The sequence below is a fragment of the Dasypus novemcinctus genome, chromosome 7 (assembly GCF_030445035.2).
Source record: "Dasypus novemcinctus isolate mDasNov1 chromosome 7, mDasNov1.1.hap2, whole genome shotgun sequence".
Taxonomy (NCBI): domain Eukaryota; kingdom Metazoa; phylum Chordata; class Mammalia; order Cingulata; family Dasypodidae; genus Dasypus; species Dasypus novemcinctus.
Window position 1 is genome coordinate 109017554 of NC_080679.1, and position 20805 is coordinate 109038358.

The following is a 20805-nucleotide window of genomic DNA, read 5'->3' on the forward strand; positions in this document are numbered from 1 at the left end:
AGAACAGGGATTGACAAACCTTTGCTATAAAATGTCAGACAGTAAGTATTTTAGACTCTGTGTGCTATACCATCTGTCACAAGTACCCAACTCTGCTGTTGTAGTATGGAAGAAACTACAGGCAATATGTAAACAAAGGATGGTGGCTGTCTTCCAATAATACTTTATTTACAAATCAGGCAGTGGATTGGAAGTGACCTACAGGTAGTAGGTTGCTGAACTCTGAATTAAAACATAAACAGAGAAACGTTTTAGAGGACTATAATCCTGAATAATCATTTATGCCTATTTTTTATAGACGATCAAAGACAGGGAATAACGGGGAGAAGAGAAGGTCAAAGAAAGAAAAGATTAACTATAATAACTTTTAAAAGTAATATTCACTGGCCCTTCCCCACATGTTATCAAATATGTGTGTGCTTATGTACATTCTCATTATATAACGGTGTTCTACATTATTTTAAAATATTATATCAGACAATTTCATCTTTACTCCATTTTTTTCAGTAAACATTTGAGGGTCTACTAGGCACTTTGCTAAGCAAATAGTACATTCCTAATGTAAAATATTCACACTATAATTTGTTTTACTTATTTATACTTGATATCTAACACATGGAAGATAATTGATTAGTTCGAACAGTGCATGAAAAAATAGATTTCTCAAGTACTTTAAATAAGATAATACAGCAGTTTAATATTATCTGTTCACTTTTATTTAGGCAATTTAGGAGTTTATCATTCCCATGATATATTAGGTTCTATTTCAGGGGTTGTTAACCTTTTTGGTTCTGTGGACCCTTTTGCCAGTCACGTAAAAACCATGGACCCCTATGAAGTCCACATCACACCATGTATTATTTAATAAAGATATCACACTTGCACCAACATGTCCTCATAAGATTGTTTCGTTTATTTCAATTCAAGCTCATGGACCCCTTGTTAAGAACCCCTGTTCTAGATGAAATATTCATGATAGAGTTCCAGATATTAAAATGTAAAAAAAGATGTTATTTTTTATTTTTTCATATAATAAACTTTGTTTTAAAGGAAGTTTTAGATTTCAGAAAACTTACATTGAAAATATAGAGGATTCCCATATTCTCCACCCTTTCCCCCTTAAAATATAAAATTTAATGAACTGAAAACAAGGTTTTCTTTGTTTTAGGTAAATTTGACTTCAATAACACTTTAACTTACTAGGGTGATATTTAGTTACCGGAAATTTTGCTTCAGTAAATTCTTTGAGTGTGTGTGTCTTTGTGTGTGTTTTTTAGCACTAAAGGTCATGGAATCTGTGCTTAGTTATCCACACATAGTTTTCAATTAATTTCTATTCACCTTTTGCAACTGATCTGGACAATAAACACATAAAGATCTAAAACCTGGTCTCTTTTTTATCATTAAATTTACCATTAAATCCATGCACTCTTAAATGGTGTTGAAGGTCCTACCCAACTCCTTATCATGATAAACCCCAGTAGCAGTTACATCTGAGGGCAAAGGGAGTTTGTTGGACTAGAAGGCCCAGGAAATATAGTTGTGTGTTAGGAGGAAGGGGAGGGAAGTGAGAATAATATACCAAGAGACATGGCAAATCTAGTTAAAGCTGCAGGCAGTCATCAAGGTCCAATGGCATAGGAGCAAGGTGATTTAAGGGACAGGATGCAGACGTGGATTTGTCAGTAGTTCTACAGGACAGTACAGAGCACTACAATGTACCCCACCAATGTCAGCACAGATTCCAGTCAGTCAAAGTCGAGAAAGTCTAGAAAGTAGATTTTTTAACAAATCCTATGGGGATTTCTAAAAACCAGGGTCAACCTAACTTCCTTAGGGAGATATTAAGGCTAATCTCAGGCAAGAGCAGGCAAAAGTTATATCCACATTGCTTGTCAGTCGTTTTAGGGCCATTGAAGAATGTCTAGGAATCTGGAGCAAACAACTACCACAGGTGCAGGAATTAATTCTTAGTAATTCATTGAAAAGCAGGGACTGACATGGTCATTATAGCAAATGCAGGAAGTTTTATTGTATACATGCAATATACAGTGGTTATTTTTGTTTGTTTTGTATTTTTACTTTCCAAAGCACTTAAGGTATAAACTCTATTAAAAGAATAAGAAAAGAAAAAAATTTCCAGATTGACCTCACAATTTGAATTTATTTGCAAAATGTATTTGCAACACCATTATTAGTTATTTTCTTGGGGGGCTTTATTATTTTTACAAACCAAAAAAAATGTATCCTGACTTTTAAAAAAGTAGTGTAGATGTAATTTTTGCAGACCTGATTTCCATTTCTTAACTTGAGTAAGAAAAAAATCCTTTCTGTCTCTGTACAATTTCTAGTCTTCTACCTACAAAAATTTAGTTACAGAGAATTCTTTTAAATATTGGGATAAATTCCACCATTGGTTGCCACACACTTCCTCCGGGGCTCCCCATTTCTTTATCTGTTAGATTTCCCAAATTGTATACTTGGTTTAAATAGCTTCAGGGCAAAAAAAACAATAAAATTGTATTAGTTAAAGTATAAACAGCATCAAAAACATGAAAACCTAAGAGTAAAGCAGCATGAGCATATACATATAAACATTGTCATCATTTTAGCACTCCACTGGGACAAGCCATGTTCTGATGATGGATAGTGTGCCAAATCCTGAAGCTCTGGAAACTGGGACTCTGGGGAACTATGCCGGCCTGGAGCTCACTTGGAATGGTCATCACAGACTCCCCAGAGTAGCACAGCTGTCCAGGGGAAGGTCGGCAACTGTTAACAGAAGCCGATTTCATTTGGCCAGAAGTTAAAAGGAAATAAAATGCAATGACTTTATTCTGTGTTTACTGATAGAAGAGGACAGCATTTCTATGCATCGGCACCCACCCGAACCTAACAGAGATTCAGAAATAGATTTGGCTTGGAGTACCTTTGGTTTATTGTGAAAGAGGGAAGGAATATAAAATACATGTGTATATGCATGTTTCTTTGTGTACAGGATAGTTTCTCCAACTATTAGTTAGCCTATTAGTTTACCTGACTAAAAGTTTACCTGACTAGTCTACCTGGCTAAAAGGGAGATTTCTCTGCCCTTTCTATTTATTATCTACGGTGCTCCCAAAGTGAGTTATCTAAACCACAAATCTGATCATGTCATAATCCAGCTGAAAGTCTTCCTGTGGTCCCCAATTGCCTTTGGGAGGAAATCCAAACCATTTAATGCCTTGAATGCATACAAGGCCTTCATTTCAAGGTCGAGATCTTGCCAGCCTTTTTAGCTCTCTTTCTCCCCTCCTCCCATCACACGGTCTACCACATTTGATGAATGCTGCTGGTTTTCCTCACGATCTCTTTCAGCTCATTCCTCTTTACCCCCTGCCTGACCCTTAAGCATGACTTAGAACTCTCTTCTTATCTTCTGGATATGCATGTTTATTCTGTAAGTTCACAACTTTTATTATGTACTTATGGCTTATGGATGTTCATGTATGAATGATAAACTTCAATTTTAAAAAAAAGTTTAAAAGAAAAAAGAATGCCTCAGCTGCAATCCCCAAGTCCAGGTTAGCTTCTCTTCTAAGCGTTCTTAAGGCACTCTTTCCTATCAAAACACTGATGACTTTGCTTTGTAACTGCCTGCATTACCTACCTCCCTGTTTACCCACTATTCTATAATCTTTTCAAAGGCAGAATCTGTGCCTTTCATTTTTCACCTAAACTCCAACAAAAGCTAATTAGCTGGGTCCTTACTTCCACTCAAACTCCATAATATCATTTTATCTTACAGCAGCCAATAAAATCTTTTAAAACTGTAGTTTAAATTACAACATCGGCATTCCCCTGCTTCAAATTTTCTGATAGCTGATACCTGTTGAACCCATCTTACAACAATTGTTGATAAAATCCTAAAAGCCGCAGGCACTGCCTCCTCTCAGATCTCATTTCATATCCTACCTCCCTTCATTCATTTTTTCTGGGTGAACTAAGGCTGTTTTCAGCTATAAGACCTTTCTACTTCCTATTCTTTCTGCTTAGGAAGCTATTGCCAAAACTTCTTCATGACAGGTTCTTTCCAGTCATTTTGTTCTCATCTCAAGTGTCACCTTCTCAGAGCGTTCTCCAATCACCCTTTCCAAAATGTTGCAAAATACTCTTTATTCTTTTTTTTCCCCCAAGTCACTCTTTGTGGTAGTCATTGATGATGTCCAGTACATATTTTCATTTCTTCCCTTATCTGGGAACATGGGTAGATTATACTCCCTCAGACCTTTGTGACCGCATTGGACCAAATGTTGGGACTACCCCCAAGGTGACTAGTTTTGGAAGGGAATTGATCAGAAGTGATGTATGTTCTTTCTAAGCTTCATATGCAACCCTCCAGATTTCTCATTTCTCTCCCACCTGGGAACTACAAACATTCAAGGTGGCCACTTATCCATCAGTTTGGGTCCTTGAATGACCACAAGGAAGATAGCCCACCTATTACAATGGATATGTAACGTGAGCCATTAATAAATCTTCTTTATTATAAGCTCCAGAGCTTTTGAGCTTATTTTCACAGCATAATTAATCTACTCTCTTACATTCTCTACAAATTTATTCTGAACTATTTTCTTCAGTACACTTATTAATTTATAGACTAGTCTATTTTCTTGTATAATTGTTAATTTAATGACTACATGCTTCCTTATACATTCATGTAAGCTCTCTGAGAATACTAAAGCATCTGTCTTTTCACTGCTCTATTTTAGTGCCCTGAAAAAAAAAAAAAGGCCTGGCACATTGATATAAATATATGTTGAACGAGTCAAAGAAGGAATTATTTAGGCTAATATTTTCATTTTAAAGTTAAAAATAACTTGGTGGCTCTTCCACTAACTAGATGTGTGCTCATGAGTACTATTGCTTATATCTTCTGATTCCTTGAATCTTTCTTCTATTGAGCCCATCCCCTCGATCTTGGGAAACGAGGTCTTTAAATCCAACCCTGACCCAGCAAGCTGCTCCAGGAGCTGGGGCTGAGTACCTCACTGCTCCTGCCAGTAGGTTGGGGTTGGGGATAGTAGCTACTGACAGAGAATGAAATTTACCAGTATTTAAACAGGTTATTAGTCTCTTTCTCCTTTTCTTCCCTGGATTCTGCACAGTGTTCTCTTATTCAGACAATTCCTGTTTGTTTAATAGTTGTTCTGAGGGAATGATTCTTAGAGTTTCCTACTCTATCATCTTCCCACCAACCCCTCTCCATTTGAACATTTTTAAGCCCATGCAAGAGAAAAGTCTTACAAGAAGTAATAATGGTGTGGTGGTAAGAACAGACTCTAAAGCTTAATTATATAGGTTCAAATTTTGTCTCTGCTACTTATCATCCATACAACTATAAGCAGATTAGTTAGTACTTTCTATTTCTGTAGTATAATTATATTTACCTCACATGGACAATTTTTGAAAGTCTAATGTGTGCAAAGTTATCAATAAGAGGTTTTATTTATTTTCTTGTTTTTTCTTTTTTGTTTTGAGTGGATGGTTGGTTAGTCTATTTAATGGAAGGGAGGTGACAGGAAGTAGTGGTGTGTGAGAGGCCTTGCAGAGGGGTTCCCAGTCAGGGATTAGGCATTTCCTAACCTTGGACAAACTGCTTCATCTGAGTCTCTACCTTTCCTTGACTACACAAGTAGAATTAAGAAGTCTGCCTTCGTGGGTTTGCAGAATGAGGTTAGTGTCAATGAAAAATGTTTTATAAACTGCAAAGAGTGGTGGGCATGCAAGGAGTTTGCTATCTTAATGGACAGAGAAATAACTCCATTCCAAGCTCTTGCAGTTTTTGGCTTGATTCTGAATGGCTCATTTTTAGGTAGGAAAGTGGTTTATTCTAAGCGTCTAGGAGGGGTTGCAGAACCTAATAGTTCTGGCTGCCGTGAAGGATGGAGCAAGTGAGAGGATGAAGAGGATGGAGAGCAAGTGAGAGGGGCTTCTTAAAGGTGGCCCCTCATCTGTAGTCTTCAGGCTTCGGGCCACGCCTTGAGCTGGGGTGCCCACTACACTTCAGCCCATATCCCCAGCTCCAAAGGTCGGGCATATTTCTTTCTGGCTAAGCGATCTAATTTGCTTTTTGTCCCTTTGCTTCCACTTCCCGAGTGACCCCATCACTGACAGAAGTCCATTAGGGCAGAAGGCTGCCTCCGAGGTGAATTAAAAGCAACCAGATCCCAAATTCACGTAAAAGACCACTCTCCCTTCACAGAACTCCAACAATTGGCAGATTTATACCCAGAGCCAAGTTCTCTCTTCCGCCTAGCCCTCTTAGGAATGCACAAGCCATTCTTTGCTCCCTGGCAAAACTAGGGGGTTGGGAAGAAGGGAAGAGTACACAGAGTAAAGTTTGCAAAGAAATGTTGCAAAATTTGCAAAAAAAAATAGTTGCAAAATCAACCTTCCTTCAGAAGGAAGCATAATTATCTATTTTCTTTTTTCTCGAGGTGGGGTCTTACATCAGAATTTTTCAAAATTAATTTAGCCCCTCCCCTATTTTCCTATAAAACTCATACTAAAAGCCCTTCCTTTCCAGAAGATTTTGTACCTTTGCATACAGCTTTGATTTGTCAGTGGGGAGGTGGAGAGGGAAGGAGACACCTTCTTACCCTTCTCTGTGTCTGAGGATGAATTCCATACTTTAGAAAACAGATCTAGAAGGTCAGTGTTAAAAGTGGTCTGGGGCAGCACCGTCTTCTTTGCACCTACGCCCAGAAGTTACCATGACTGACCCACAGTCACTGAGCAGCGCAGGTGTAAGTTATAAAAATTCTCAGTGGAGGAAAAAGTGTTTTTTCCCCAGGAAGGATGTCCCACTGGAGGAAAGGAATAAAGCAGCACTGGGGCAGGAATTTTGGGAAGAGGAGAGAGGAGAAAAATACAAAACACAGAGAAGCCCTCAGCTGAGCAGGACCCAGCTCCTGGGGGTGGGGGATAGGATTTTATTTATTTTTAATCAAAATCAAAAGGAGAATGTGGTGTTCCACTGTAATTCATGTGAAACATATGAAAAATAGAACACCATACAACCTTCACATACATGCAAGGCAAATGGAATGGGAAATAAGGAAATATTCAAGAAAAAGTTAGATTGGTCTTAGCATTCTTCAGAGTCAAGAAAAACTCTGAACCTTCTCCTACAGGAACCTAACATGTCAACAATAAGCATCAGGTATAATTTGTGAGATTTTATACATCTTTCAAAACCTACTCATGAGTTCCTTGAGTCCAAAAACCCCAGAATAAGAGCCCATATGTTAGAGACTTGCTTTAAAAAAAAAAAAAAGAAAAGAAAGTGGGTCTTAAAGAAAGTGATGGACAGTAATAGGTGAGTAAACAGTCAATCAAGGCAGGAGAAAATAATATAGACAGATGGGGCAAATGGGAGCGATGTGTGACAATTACTAAAAGTATTGTTGTACCATTTAGATTAGAACATTTGTAAAGGTACTCAATTTCCTTCCCCATGCTATAGTCTAATTTTTAAGTTATTGTTATCTGATCGTTTGTGGACCCTAATCAGCCAATACAGGTTTAGACATGGGTAGCTTTAGAAGAAAAAACAAGTACAGCCCCAGAGAAATATTTCATTTGCATTTACACTTATAAGATAAATGTTTATTTAGAATAAAAAAGCAAACGAGTAGATTCACTTATGAAGCACAAATAGATAAACCAAACAATCCAATGCATGGTAAATGCAAATGAAATAATTTAAAAAAATTACAGCTAAAATCAGCATACTCTCTCTTTGTTGATTCTGTTTTGATCTTTGTGATCATAACTTATTCTCAGCTGTAAATAGCACTGAAATAAAAACTAACACACTAGTGTTCTAGATCTCAAGTTGCATAGTTCTGAATCAGATATTGGCTACCTGTGTTTTCTTGATCACGTTCTTAATACTTTCTTCTCTTTAATTTTATTATTTGCATGATTAGAAGTTTGAATTTATAGTTTGTCCCATGTCTGTGAAACCAAGGCCCTATTTTAAAATGTCACGTTCTTCCTGATGGCTAAGTGGGCCAAAACTGCCTGGTTCTCCAGGATTCTCATCTGATTCTCTCTCAGTTGCAAGAGCAACCAAATTCTACTCATCTCTTGTTTTTTGTTTTTTTTTTTTTCTTTTTCCTGGAGAGGTATGCCCTATCTAGACTGAAAAAATTCCTTCTCCTGAGTAACAATTTACCTTTTGAAAGTCTGTGGATCAGGTTACTCTATCTAGATTTCTGAGTTAAACTAATTTTCTCCTCAAGAATTCCCACTTTCTGCCACTGAGCCAGATTCTTGAAACCAAAAAAGAGTTAACCATGATTCTCACAGTAATCGCTCCCATTTGCCCCATCTGTCTATATTATATAATCCTAACTCATAATATACGATCTCAACCAAACTATCACATTACGTAATCGGTAACTAACATGAATCTGTCTTAAATTTATCTTAATAATATAGATGAATTACTGTTCTAATGTAGATTGATTGCGGCATATAGCTATGGTAGATGGACAATAATTACATTAAAGCTTTGGCCTAGTAACAAATATAAACTATAATCTTTATTTTAAAACAGTATTTGGAGATATTGTTTAATATGATTTTTCGTATTAGATATAAATGAAAAGTTTAATAAACTGTTGATTATGGTCATTTTATTCTACTTTTTTTTCTGTAAAACATCTATATTCCAAAACTTATATTTCCTTGCTCTTGTTTATGCTTAGCTGCAAAATTTAACCTGTATTTCAACCGATTTTAGAGATATTGTTATTAGGCATTCTATAAATTATTAATTGATAAAATGAATATGAGTGCATAGTGCCTCAAGTTCTTCTGTGTAGGGTCTGTTTTTCTGATTCTTGATTTGAAATCTTGCATTATGAAGAATTTGTGTCTTTATCTGAGTTAATGGCTTAGTTTTTTAAATTTCAAATGTTATTCAAAGATTTTTTGTTAGTCAAAAAGTATTGACCATTTTTTTCATTCTTTACATTCTAATAATCAGAAAAAATTACATAGAGTATTATCAAAGAAGATCAACCAGTTTTATCATCAATAGTAGAATGTGAGACCTTTTTTATGTGCCATAGAGAAAAGCCCTTCAAAGATCTTATTCTTAAGACACTAATTAAAATCATGACAGAATATCCACACATTCTCTTACTTATTTTTTCTCTCTATAATATAGATGGCACTTTCAGGAATTCTGTGGGAGGCAAGAAACATAATTTTCTTTAATTATTATCATTTTAAAAATGAATTTGAAAATACCAGAGAGTATCACAGCTATTAAAACACTAAAGTAAAAATATATTCTCTCAACAATCATAAATGCCCAAATAAGAACACAACTGAAAAACATTATCATTAAGTAAAGTCATAATTTCTCTTCTCTCTTCTCCCCTCTGCCTGTCTCTCTATCATTTCAATTTAAGAGATTCGTTCTCCCACTGGTTGTAATGGGAATGAATTTCAGTGCCACCCTGATGGAAATTGCATTCCTGATCTGTGGATCTGTGATGGAGAAAAAGATTGTGAAGACGGTAGTGATGAAAAAGGCTGCAATGGTACCATACGATTGTGTGATCACAAAACCAAGTTTTCCTGTCGGAGTACTGGTAAGTGGAATAGTGGTTTCAAATTATACCTTGGACTTCCTGAATGTAGAATTTTTTTTGGCCCATCCTTAACCTAGCCATAGCTCACCTTTATAACAAAGTTTTTCTTGTATTTTTGGTAGGTTTGCTCAACTTCTAAATGTTATGATAATAATAATAGCTAACATTTATTCAGAACTATTTATGCATCTGGCAATGTTCTAAGAACATTTTCTGCATGAACTCATTTCCTCCTCCCAAGAGCACAATGAGAGAACTGAGGCGCAGAGAGCATTTTACCTTGCTCAAGTTCATGGAGCCAGCATGGCAGAATTTGGATTTGAAAACTAGGCAATCTGGATTCAAAGACTGGAACTTCAGAGCAAAGAAAGAGAAAAATGTGCTAAACCCACAGTCAACAATTCCTCTTTCCATAGATAAAGATTCACCCTAAAATTGAAATGAAGATGACTAGAAGTAAAAGGCAGAATTGAGTACATTTATTTTCAACAAGTTTCCTAAATTTTCTTGATTCCATTAGGATGATGGTGATGACTGTCATTCATACCGTTTACACTGAGAGTTTATGAGCCTTTAAGCTTATTTTTTATGAAGATATTTCCCATTTTTTTTCCTCTATGTATAGTGGAACCCTCCTGACATGATAAACTAATATTTATTTCTCTCTATACCAGATGATGAATTGACAATGAACTATTGTGTTATAATTCGTGAAATGTTAACCCATGGAAATAATTTTCAGTAGATTTCAGGATATATCCTTGAATCATTCAAAAGAAAGAATCATTTCTTTTTAATGTGAAATTTCTTTTGTATCTTTTAATCATGAGCTCTGAATGTTTCCTATTGCTTTCTACTAAATATTCCCACTAAAAGGTAGAAATGAAAAGCTATCAAAGCAGAAAATAAACAAGCCCTGTGGAAACCACATGGCCGATGGGCATGTGAAAATATAAAAAGATACTATGTTCCTTTTCTTAAACATGTCTCCTGGTTACAATTAAGCATTCAAATAAGAAATAAATGAATAAATATAAGCTAATAACAAGATAGATAAATCTTCCTGAATCCTATTGCTAGGGAGGCAGTTGTATTTCCAAAGTGGTTGTTTTTCAAATCGTTTTTTTTTTTTCACTTATGTGACTCTTTTGATTTCTCACATAAAAACTCTTAGTTCTTGAGCTAATAGTTAGAAAAATATGATTTTAAGTTAAGAAGTGACCTTTTGGGACCATAAAACATTAATGTCTTACCTTGAAACTTCTTTGCTAGGTGCATAAACCTTCAGGAATGATTTGCTATCATGTTTTAAAAGAAACACAATACTTTAACCATATATTGCTATGTTAAGTTTATTAAATTTCAAATTGTGGTTAATTCCTACAATGGCCACATTTCATCAGCTCTGGTACTGCTCTTTCCATCCTCCGTTCTGACCCTTCAATCACCCAGGACCAGGAGACCCCTACTGGATGCTCCCAAGAATCACAGCTCATTACTTTTTATAATTGTGTGTGTCTCTCTCTCCAATATACCATAAGCCTAATTGTCTTTATATCTCCAGTGCCTAACACAGGACAAATTGTAAGTACTCAGAAATAATTTTTGGTTAGATGAATAAACATTTAAATGAATGAATTATTGACTGGATTAACAAGTTTTTGTTTAATAGGCTACTTTCAATGCCAAAGAGCCAGTTCTCTGGATCAGGATAACATACAGTACATATAGTGCATATTTTCTCCATAGCTTCTGGCATTTGTCTCTTTTATTTAATGTTGAAATGTAATAAGTTAATAGTATTTACCATTATATGAATAATAAACTAGCAATGAAGTAGTAAAACATAATATAAACTTACATGGAAAATTATGAGTTTAAACTAATTGAATATGCTTCAAAAATTTAGCAAATTTAATATATAAACATGTTTATCTAGAGTTGCCAACTTAACTTTTGGCAAATAAAAGGCAAATAAACTCTCCCTTACAATTTCTGATGGACAATGCTTTTTGAAGCACATGTCTTACATACTGCAGGATGAAGCATGGTTTGGTCATTGTATTAGTCAGCCCCAGTAGTGCTGATGCAAAATACCAGAAATTGGTTGGTTTTTATAAAGGGTATTTATTTGGGGTAGGAGCTTACAGATACCAGGTCATAAGCATAAGTTACCTCCATCATTAAAGTCTATTTTCACATGTTGGAGCAAGATGGATGCTGATGTCTGCAAGGGTTCAGGCTTCCTGGTTTCCTCCCTTCCAGGATCTTTCTTCTCTCTGGGTTCAGGGTTTCTGTCTTCCCAGGGTTTGCTTTTTTCTAGGCTCAGGATTCCTCTCTTCCTGGAGTTGCTTCTGTTTTGTCTGTGAGCTTACTTCCCAGAGCTCCAGCTTAAGCCTTCGGCATCAAAATCCAACATCAAAAATCCAACATCAAAACCCTCAACTCTGTCCTTTGCCATGCCTTTTATCTGTGAGTCCCCACCCATCAAGGAGTGGGGACTCAATGCCCTAATGACATGGCCCAAACAAAACCTTAATCATAACTTAATCACGCCCAGGTACAGACCAGATTACAAACATAATCCAATATCTGTTTTTGGAATTCATAACCACATCAAACTGCTACAGTCATCTTACATTCAAGTTCCATTTCTTCCATCTACTTAAATGCTCTGTTTAGCATGCTCCTTCTGAAAAGAAATTGTATACTTACTTTCAAGTTCTCAAAGCATTCTGAAATTTTAACTTATCATTTTTGTATAATATATCAAGATATAATCCCATGTACAAATAATTTGGAAAATGGCAACAGGTTGTTTTAGATGAAATAGTAATAGGTTATGGAAATAGAATTTATTATTATACATTTTAGCTGACTACTAATTAAATCAATGGTAAGTATTTTTGTCCCCAATGAAAGTCCTTGTGTCTAGTTTTTTTTTGTTTTGTTTTTTTTAAGATTTATTTATTTATTTAATTCCCCCCCCCCCCCCCCCCGGTTGTCTGTTCTTGGTGTCTATTTGATGCGTCTTGTTTCTTTGTCCGCTTCTGTTGTCGTCAGCAGCACGGGAAGTGTGGGCGGCGCCATTCCTGGGCAGGCTGCTCTTTCTTTTCACGCTGGGCAGCTTTCCTCACGGGCGCACTCCTTGCTCGTGGGGCTCCCCCACGCGGGGGACACCCTTGTGTGGCACGGCACTCCTTGTGCGCATCAGCACTGCACATGGCCAGCTCCACACGGGTCAAGGAGGCCCGGAGTTTGAACCGCGGACCTCCCATATGGTAGACGGACACCCTAACCACTGGGCCAAAGTCCGTTTCCCTAAGTAATAAATTGTAAAATTAGAGAAATCTCAAAGAAATTTACTAATCTTATACATAATGCATAAAGGTAAAAGATTTAAATGTTACATTAATTAAGAGATCATTCGCCAGGGTTGCTAATCTAAACCATTAAGTGTAAATGTAAGACAGAACCAGGCTGAAATTTCCTATAAAGAAAGAAATGATAAAGAGCTACATAACAATGTAAGTTCTAAAAGTAAAAAGTTAGTGAAAACTGGTTTAAACTTTTAGATACAAAATATGCAGAGATACAATAAATAATAAATTGCAGGATTAAATAAAGTTAATAAAAAATATCAAGTGCTTGTGATTTGTCTTATATGTGCTTATTGCTATTTTGCAATGAAGTCTATGAACAGCTACCTTTGGAATATGGCTCAACTTAAATATAAATCTGATGTATAATGAGGATGACTATATTTGAAGAACTGGATTCTGAGAGACATTTTTATGTGCATTGATTTGGGATTTTGATTATCCCTTTTAGTAATGTCATTAATAAAATATCAGATGTTGATATCAAATCATTATCATGTAAACCAAACTAATGTAAAAGAGCAGAACTGTGATAAAACTCATGCAATATTTTAACAGGGAAATGTGGAAATTAATAATTTAGCTATCAATCTGCTTCTAATTCAATCTGAGATTTAAGATGGGAAGCGGACTTGGTCCAATGGATAGGGCGTCTGCCTACCACATGGGAGGTCTGCGGTTCAAACCCTGGGCCTCCTTGATCCATGTGGAGCTGGCCCATGCGCAGTGCTGATGTGCGTAAGGAGTGCCATGCCGTGCAGGGGTGTCCCCCGTGTAGGGGAGCCCCACGGGCAAGGAGTGTGCCCCACAAGGAGAGCTGCCCAGAGTGAAAGAAAGTGCAGCCTGCCTAAGAATGGTGCCGCTCACACAGAGAGCTGACACAAGATGATGCAACAAAAAGAAACAGATTCTGGGTGCCGCTAATAAGGATAGAAGCGGTCACAGAAGAACACACAACAAATGCACACAGAGAACAAACAACTGGGGTGGGAGAGGGGAAGGGGAGAGAAATAAATAAATAAATCTTTTAAAAAAATAAAAAATAAATGTAGTACAACAACGTACCAAATTATTTAAAGAGCACTAATTCACAATAATGTATACATGTCTTTGATAGATTTCGTTAGTATTTCGGACACTAAAATTAACCAGATATGTAAATCTTACATTAAAATAAGTGTATATTTATACTTCTTGTGATGTCTTCAAATAAATCCCCCAATTTTATAAGCGTAAAGACCTTTAAACTACCCAAAATAGTCAGTTCAAAGTTCATATATATTTTTAAAGATTCTTAAAATGCTAGCTAGGACATTTAAAAGTATGCAAGAAATCAGTTTACATTTAGTCATTACAATGGTTTTTCTTTTATAACTAAAATTGCCATCTATAGTATTCAACTGTAGAAACATTAATAAGTTTCTTTATTCAGTTAAAGAAGGGAATGAGAACTAAATTTAATTAAAATGTAATGCAACTATTTTTATTTAAGGACTTCTAATTTCAACAGACTTGTTTTTGATCAAGAATTACATCCTCTCACATGTGGTCACCTCCACTCCAGCCCAACTAATTGCATTTATAGTATAGCTGTGGATTCATGTGAGGTCTAAGTCTAAGTCTATTCCTACTGAAAAAGAAAATTCAAAAATGAAATTCTTAAAATTGGGGAAAAATTCTTACTATATGGTAATAACAAGATTGAAGGAAACAAGCCCTCTGGCTATTAATAGGAATGTAAACCTGACCCAGCCTTCCCATTTATAGAAATTCCTGTAAAGAAAAGCAGGAGTGTATAAATATATATATACACAAAGATTATCAATGCAGCATTGAAATAAAAAAATAGAAAAATAAGAAAAAAAGTATTTTCATTCAGTAGCAGAAATGCTTAATGGTTTTAGGGCATTCACACAAAAATGAAATACTGTACTGTTATTAAGAGAGAGTAAGAAAGGAATTCATGTCAAATTGAAATTTTAAGTTCATACTTTTAAATCTCTTTCCTTCTGCTCAAATCACAGAATCTATAGTAAATATAAAAAAAGAAAATGAGAATGATATAGCTTTACTAACAACAAAATTTATCTCTGAAGATGATAAATAAAACAGAATATCAAAAGGTGATCTGGGCTGAAGCTGGTTTGATTGCTTAGATATGAAGGTTAGCAAAGATGAACAGATGTTTGGGTCTTAGGATTAATGGAAACTAAGGCTGTCCCAGGTGAAGGTAGAGACTTGATCCAGGCTTACCACTGTGGACATAAATTGGAATGGAAGTCCCCTTTCTATTGAAAAGAGAATTAAAAAAAAAAACAACAACACTGAGGTGGTGACTTAAGTGATTCTAGCAAGAGAGATGGGAGAATACAGACATAGCCCACAAGGAGCAATTCAGACAGGTCTCTGACTTACTTAGCAACTGAATTTGCTAAAATTCCAATTATCATATTGGGATAGGATCCCACAAAAAAAACAAATGAAAGATAGAGCTCAGATCCAAGAATTATGGTGGTAATAGAAGTGGGGAGACTCTGGTGGAAGCAGCAACATCTATAGACAAGAAGGAGTAAATAGATAAAGTCAGAGAGAAAAATGGAAGTTCATATCTAAAATGAGATTATACCCCCCCAATTCTAAAATACACGAGAACAACTATCTCTAAAATGTCAGCCATCAAAATCAATCATTACAAAGTTAATTTATACAAGATTAAATGAAAATGAGGGCACTATCTGAAAAAAAGAGAGCTTATAATAAGTGTGTTTGGAGGCATCAAAGGCAATAAAAAGTACAGAATATCTATAAAGTGAACAAGTATACATAAAAACAAAAGCAAGCAGAAATACACAGGAAAAGGTGAAGAGAGAGAAGCTATTAAATTTTGGAAAGGAAAAATATCTAAGCTACCTTGAATTGAAAAAAAAAAACAGAACTGGTGAAGTCATCAACATAGTGATGTAAGATATCCCCTGGGAAAGTATCTCCTTTAAATCAACAAATAAAAGGAAAAGTCCCACTTAAGTCAAACTCTGCAGAATAATAAAGAGAAAGACTTCATAAATGATGAATTGAAGAAAAAGAAATAATCTCCAAGGTCAGGAAGGCAATTTCTGTCCTGGACTCAACAATCTGGACCACTCCACTTCACTCAATCTGATGCAGCTTGGGAGTCACACAGAAGCAATACAACCTGGGTCTCTTCTGGCTCAAATGCAGACTGTAGAGTCACTCACACTAGTGTGTTAGTACCCCACACATATACGAATGTCCAGACACATGTTCCAAAGTATGCAGAGATCCAGGATGAACAAATACTGCTGAGGAGTGTCAAATATAAAAGTGTCCCTAGGGAGAAAAGAGAGAAAGAAAGAAATGTGCAAACTTAATCCAGTCTCTGTACCCTTGAACACCTAATTGCAAAACAGACCTTACTGGATTGACCCACCTTTCTGGATTGATACTATCTGGGTCCCTGGGATGGGGAAGAAACTGGGAGCAGAAAGGCTTCACACACACACACACAAATATGGTGGTGCGGGAGTACAGAGCTGCTGTAATAAAGGATGGGTTCCAGAACTGAGAAGCGTAAGGTAAAGGGGAAACTGAATGAAAGAGAGAATGTAAACAACTCATAAGAACTGAGGATAAAATTCTGCACAAAAACAAACAGAACAGATGAATATTTCTAGAAAAGGATCAGAAGAAAGGGAGCTTACTCTTGGAGGTGAAACAATTGCACAAAAATGACCATTTTAAAAATTGTGCTACATATCCAAGGCAAGAAAGAGTTGAAGAAACCCTGAGAAAATCTGAACAACCAAACAAGATCCAGTGAAACAAGTGTCAAAAAAGAACCTTTACACAAAGTCAATAAACAATAAAGCCCTAGACAACAGGGAGAAACTGAACTGCAGAGTTAAAACATCAGAATAATCAGATTCCAAGACATCAGCAAACAATTATAAATCATACTTAGAAACAGGGAGATATGGCTTACTCAAGGAAACAAATAAAAAATTCAGGGAAACACAGACTTGGAATATATAATTAAAGCAGTTCAAATCAATCTCCTTAATCAATCTGAGGAGATGAAGGAAAATACAGATACAGAACTAAATGATTTTAAGAAGACAGTATGTGAGCTTAAAAAAGAATTTGAAAGTTCAAAAGAAACATAACAGAAATTGTATGGGTAAAAGGCACAACAATGGAGATTAAAAATACACTAGAGGCATAAAACAGCAGATTTGAAGAGGCAGAAGAAAGAATCAGTGAACTAGAAGTCAGAATAATTGAAATCATACAGTAAGAAGGATAGAGAAAAAGAATAGAAAAAAACCATTGTCTCAGGAATTTGAATGACAATATGAAACATTCAAACATATACACCATAGGTGTCCAAGTGAAGAGAAAGGAAAAAGGACAGAAAAATTATTTGAGGAAATAATATCTGGAAATTTCCCAACTCATGAAAGATATAAATATACATGTCCAAGAAATGCAACGTGCTCCAAACATAACAAAGACTAATAAACCTACTTCAAGACCCATAATAATCAGAAAGTCAAATGTCAAAGAAAATTCTGAGAGCAGGAAGAGAAAAAATGGTTCTTCGTATACAAGGGATTGTCAATACAGCTAACTGGTGATTTCAAATCAGAAACCATGGATGCAAGAAGGCAGTGACATGATATATTTAAGGTATAGAAGAAGAATAACTGCCAGCACAAAATTCCTTATATAGCAAAACCGTCCTACAAAAATGAGGGAAGGTTTAAAATAGATAAATAGAAAGTGGGAGAGTTTGTCAACAGAACATCTGCCCTATAAGAATTATTAAAGGGAGTTTGACAGGTAGAAAGGAATAGACAGAGGGAGTGCCTTGGAGTAAAGTGAAGAAATGAAGCTCTTCAGTAAAGGTAAATAAAAAGGTAAATTCAAAACCCAATACTATAGCACTTTCAATAATTCCTGTAAGAGTCAGAATACAATTGAACAAGAAAAAGTCATATTTCTTAATAATGGACATTCTAAACTTAAAGAGGTAATATGGAGGATAAGCAACGTACATATGGGAAACAAAAGGATATGGGAGCAGAAGATGTGTATGCTATTGAAGCTAAATTGGTATCTTTCTAAATTAGTACATTATAGCTATAGGTTGTGTAATATCAATACTAGGGCAACCACAAAGCAAGTATTTAAAAATATATACAGAAACTGAAATGAGAAAGGGAGACATAAGATACATCACAGAAGATCAAAGCAATACCTAAAAGGAGGTTGCAGTAAAGGAAAAGAGACTCATTAAAAGATATAACATAAAAGGACAAAATGACTGAAGTAAGTACTGCTTTTACAGTAATAATGCTGAATGTTAATGTATTAAACTCCCCAATCAAAAGACACAGATTGGCAGAAGGGATAAAAAAGTATGATTGAACTATATGTTGTCTAAAAGAGATGCATCTTACAATCAAAGACACAAATAGACTTCAAGGGAAAGGATGGAAAAAGATATTCCATGAAAATAGTAACCAAAAGAGAGCTGGAATAGCTATAGTAATATGGAACAAAACAGACATAAGTCAAAAGCTGTTACAAGAGACAAAGATCACTATATATTAATCATGGGGCAATCCATCCTTAAATATTTATGCCTCTATCCACAGTGCCCCAAAATACATGAAGAAAATAATGGCAGAATTGAAGGAAGAAATAAACACCTCTACAATAATTGTTGGAGATTCAATATACCATCATCATCAATAGATTGAACATCTAGACCTAAGATCAATACGGAAACATAACTTGAAGAATATGATAAATGAACTAGACCGAAAATACACATACATAACACTATACCTCAAAATAGCAGGATATATATTCTTCTTAAGTGCATGAGGTTCATTCTCCAGGATAGACCACATGTTGGGTCACAAAAATAGTCTCAATAAATTTAAAAAGATTGAAATTATACAAAGCATCTTCACTGACAATAAAGGAAATAATCTGGAAATCAGTAACAGGTGGAGACCTGGAAAATCCACAGATATATGCACACTAAATAATGCGTTCCTAAGCAAAGAAGCTAAAAGGAAACCAATAAATATCTTGAAATGAATGAAAAAGAGAAAACACAAAATATCAAAACTTATGGGGATGAGTTCCAGGAAGATGACATTGGAGTAGGCAGTCAGGGCTCAACTCTCTGACAGAATCAATGGAGAAAGGGCCAAAACCTGTCTGAGGGACTGCTTTTTTGGGTCAGCATATCAGGACAGTGCTGCACAACTCCTAGGAAAGTGAGGGACAGATAGGTGAAGAACCCAAAACAACAAACAGGAATTACCACACCACTGCAGCATCCAGCAAGGGCTCCCATTCTTCATCCTTAAGACATTAAGACTAGATAAAATAACTGGTTTCACTGCAGCTGAAGAAGTGGATATCAGATATTTTCTTCCCTATAAGCTGTTACAAGGAAAGAGTGAGTTGGAGGGCTTCTTTTCAGTGAATTCATCCTGCAGAGCTCGCTTTGAATCTTGGCTCTGAGTATAACAGAAAAGCTGGAAAGCTGAGGTTGAAGGAGACACATTCATGGAAAGGTTCATAGACAAGTACCATCTGGGGGTTGGTCAGGAAACTGGAAGGGGTAACCTGCTTTTAGGTCTCTCTTAAGCTCCTGGGAGAAAACCTGTGCCCCATTATTGAGTCCCAGGCCCTATTTTGATCACTTAAGCTGAGTAATTTTAAAGACTTAGAATAAGTTGAATCAAAAATCAAAGAAGAGGGGTGAAAAAATAAACACTAGGCAAGGGAAAGAAATTTGCCATCAGAGTAAATTCATCAACATATTCAGATGCCAAGACATCAGCAAAAAATTACAAGCCATACTAGAAAACAGGAAAAGATGTGCCAAAGGACATGCAAGATTTAAGACAATTAATCAATGATAATCACACAAATCTCCTAAATCAAGTCAAAGAATTGAACAAAATTATGACCAAAGATATATATTAAGAAGACAATGGGTAAGCATAAAGAATAATTTGAAAGCCTGCAGAAAAAGTAACAGCTTATAGGAATGAAAGACATTATGAATGAGATTAAAAATACATTAGAGTTACATAAACACAGATTTGAATTGCCTGAAGACAGAATTAGTGATTTTGAGGACAGAACATGTGAACTGGAAAAGACAGGAAAACAGAAGAGAAAAGAATGGGGAAAAAATGGACAGAGTCTCAGGGAATTGAATGACAATGCAAAATTCACGAAAATTTACTTTATTGGTGTCCCAGAAGAAGAGAATGGAAAGGGGGCAGAAAGAATATCTGAGGAAATAATGATCAAAAACCTCTCAACCCTTATGAATGATATGTATATCAATATCCAAGAAGGAAAACACACCCCAAACAGAATAAATCTGAATAAACCTACTCAGAGATACCTACTATACTGAATGACAAATACCAGTGATAAAGAGAGGATTCTAAAATTAGCAAGAGAGAAGCAAAGCATCACATACAAGGGGATTTCAATAAGATTAAACACTGGCCTCTCATCAGAAACCATGGAGGTGAGAAGAAAGTGGTACAATGTATTTAAGGTACTAGAAGGGAAAAACTGCCAGCCAAGAATTTTGTGTCCAGCAAAACTGTCCTTCAAAAATAAGGATGAGTTCAAAATCTTCAGAGACAAACAAAAACTGAGAGGATAAGAGAATATGTTACTAAAAGACCAGAATTACAAGAGCTACTAAAGGCTGA

The 20805-nt window shown here is 35.7% G+C and overlaps 1 protein-coding gene across 1 annotated transcript in view; it reads left to right on the plus strand.

Annotated features, from left to right (window-relative positions):
* LRP1B (LDL receptor related protein 1B) overlaps positions 1-20805 on the plus strand; it is a 2023931-nt gene that overhangs the window by 1246665 nt on the left and 756461 nt on the right. The window contains exon 21 of the mRNA XM_058301027.2: positions 9468-9650. Coding sequence (XP_058157010.1) covers positions 9468-9650 — 183 coding nt within the window. The remainder of the gene's footprint in view (positions 1-9467; positions 9651-20805) is intronic.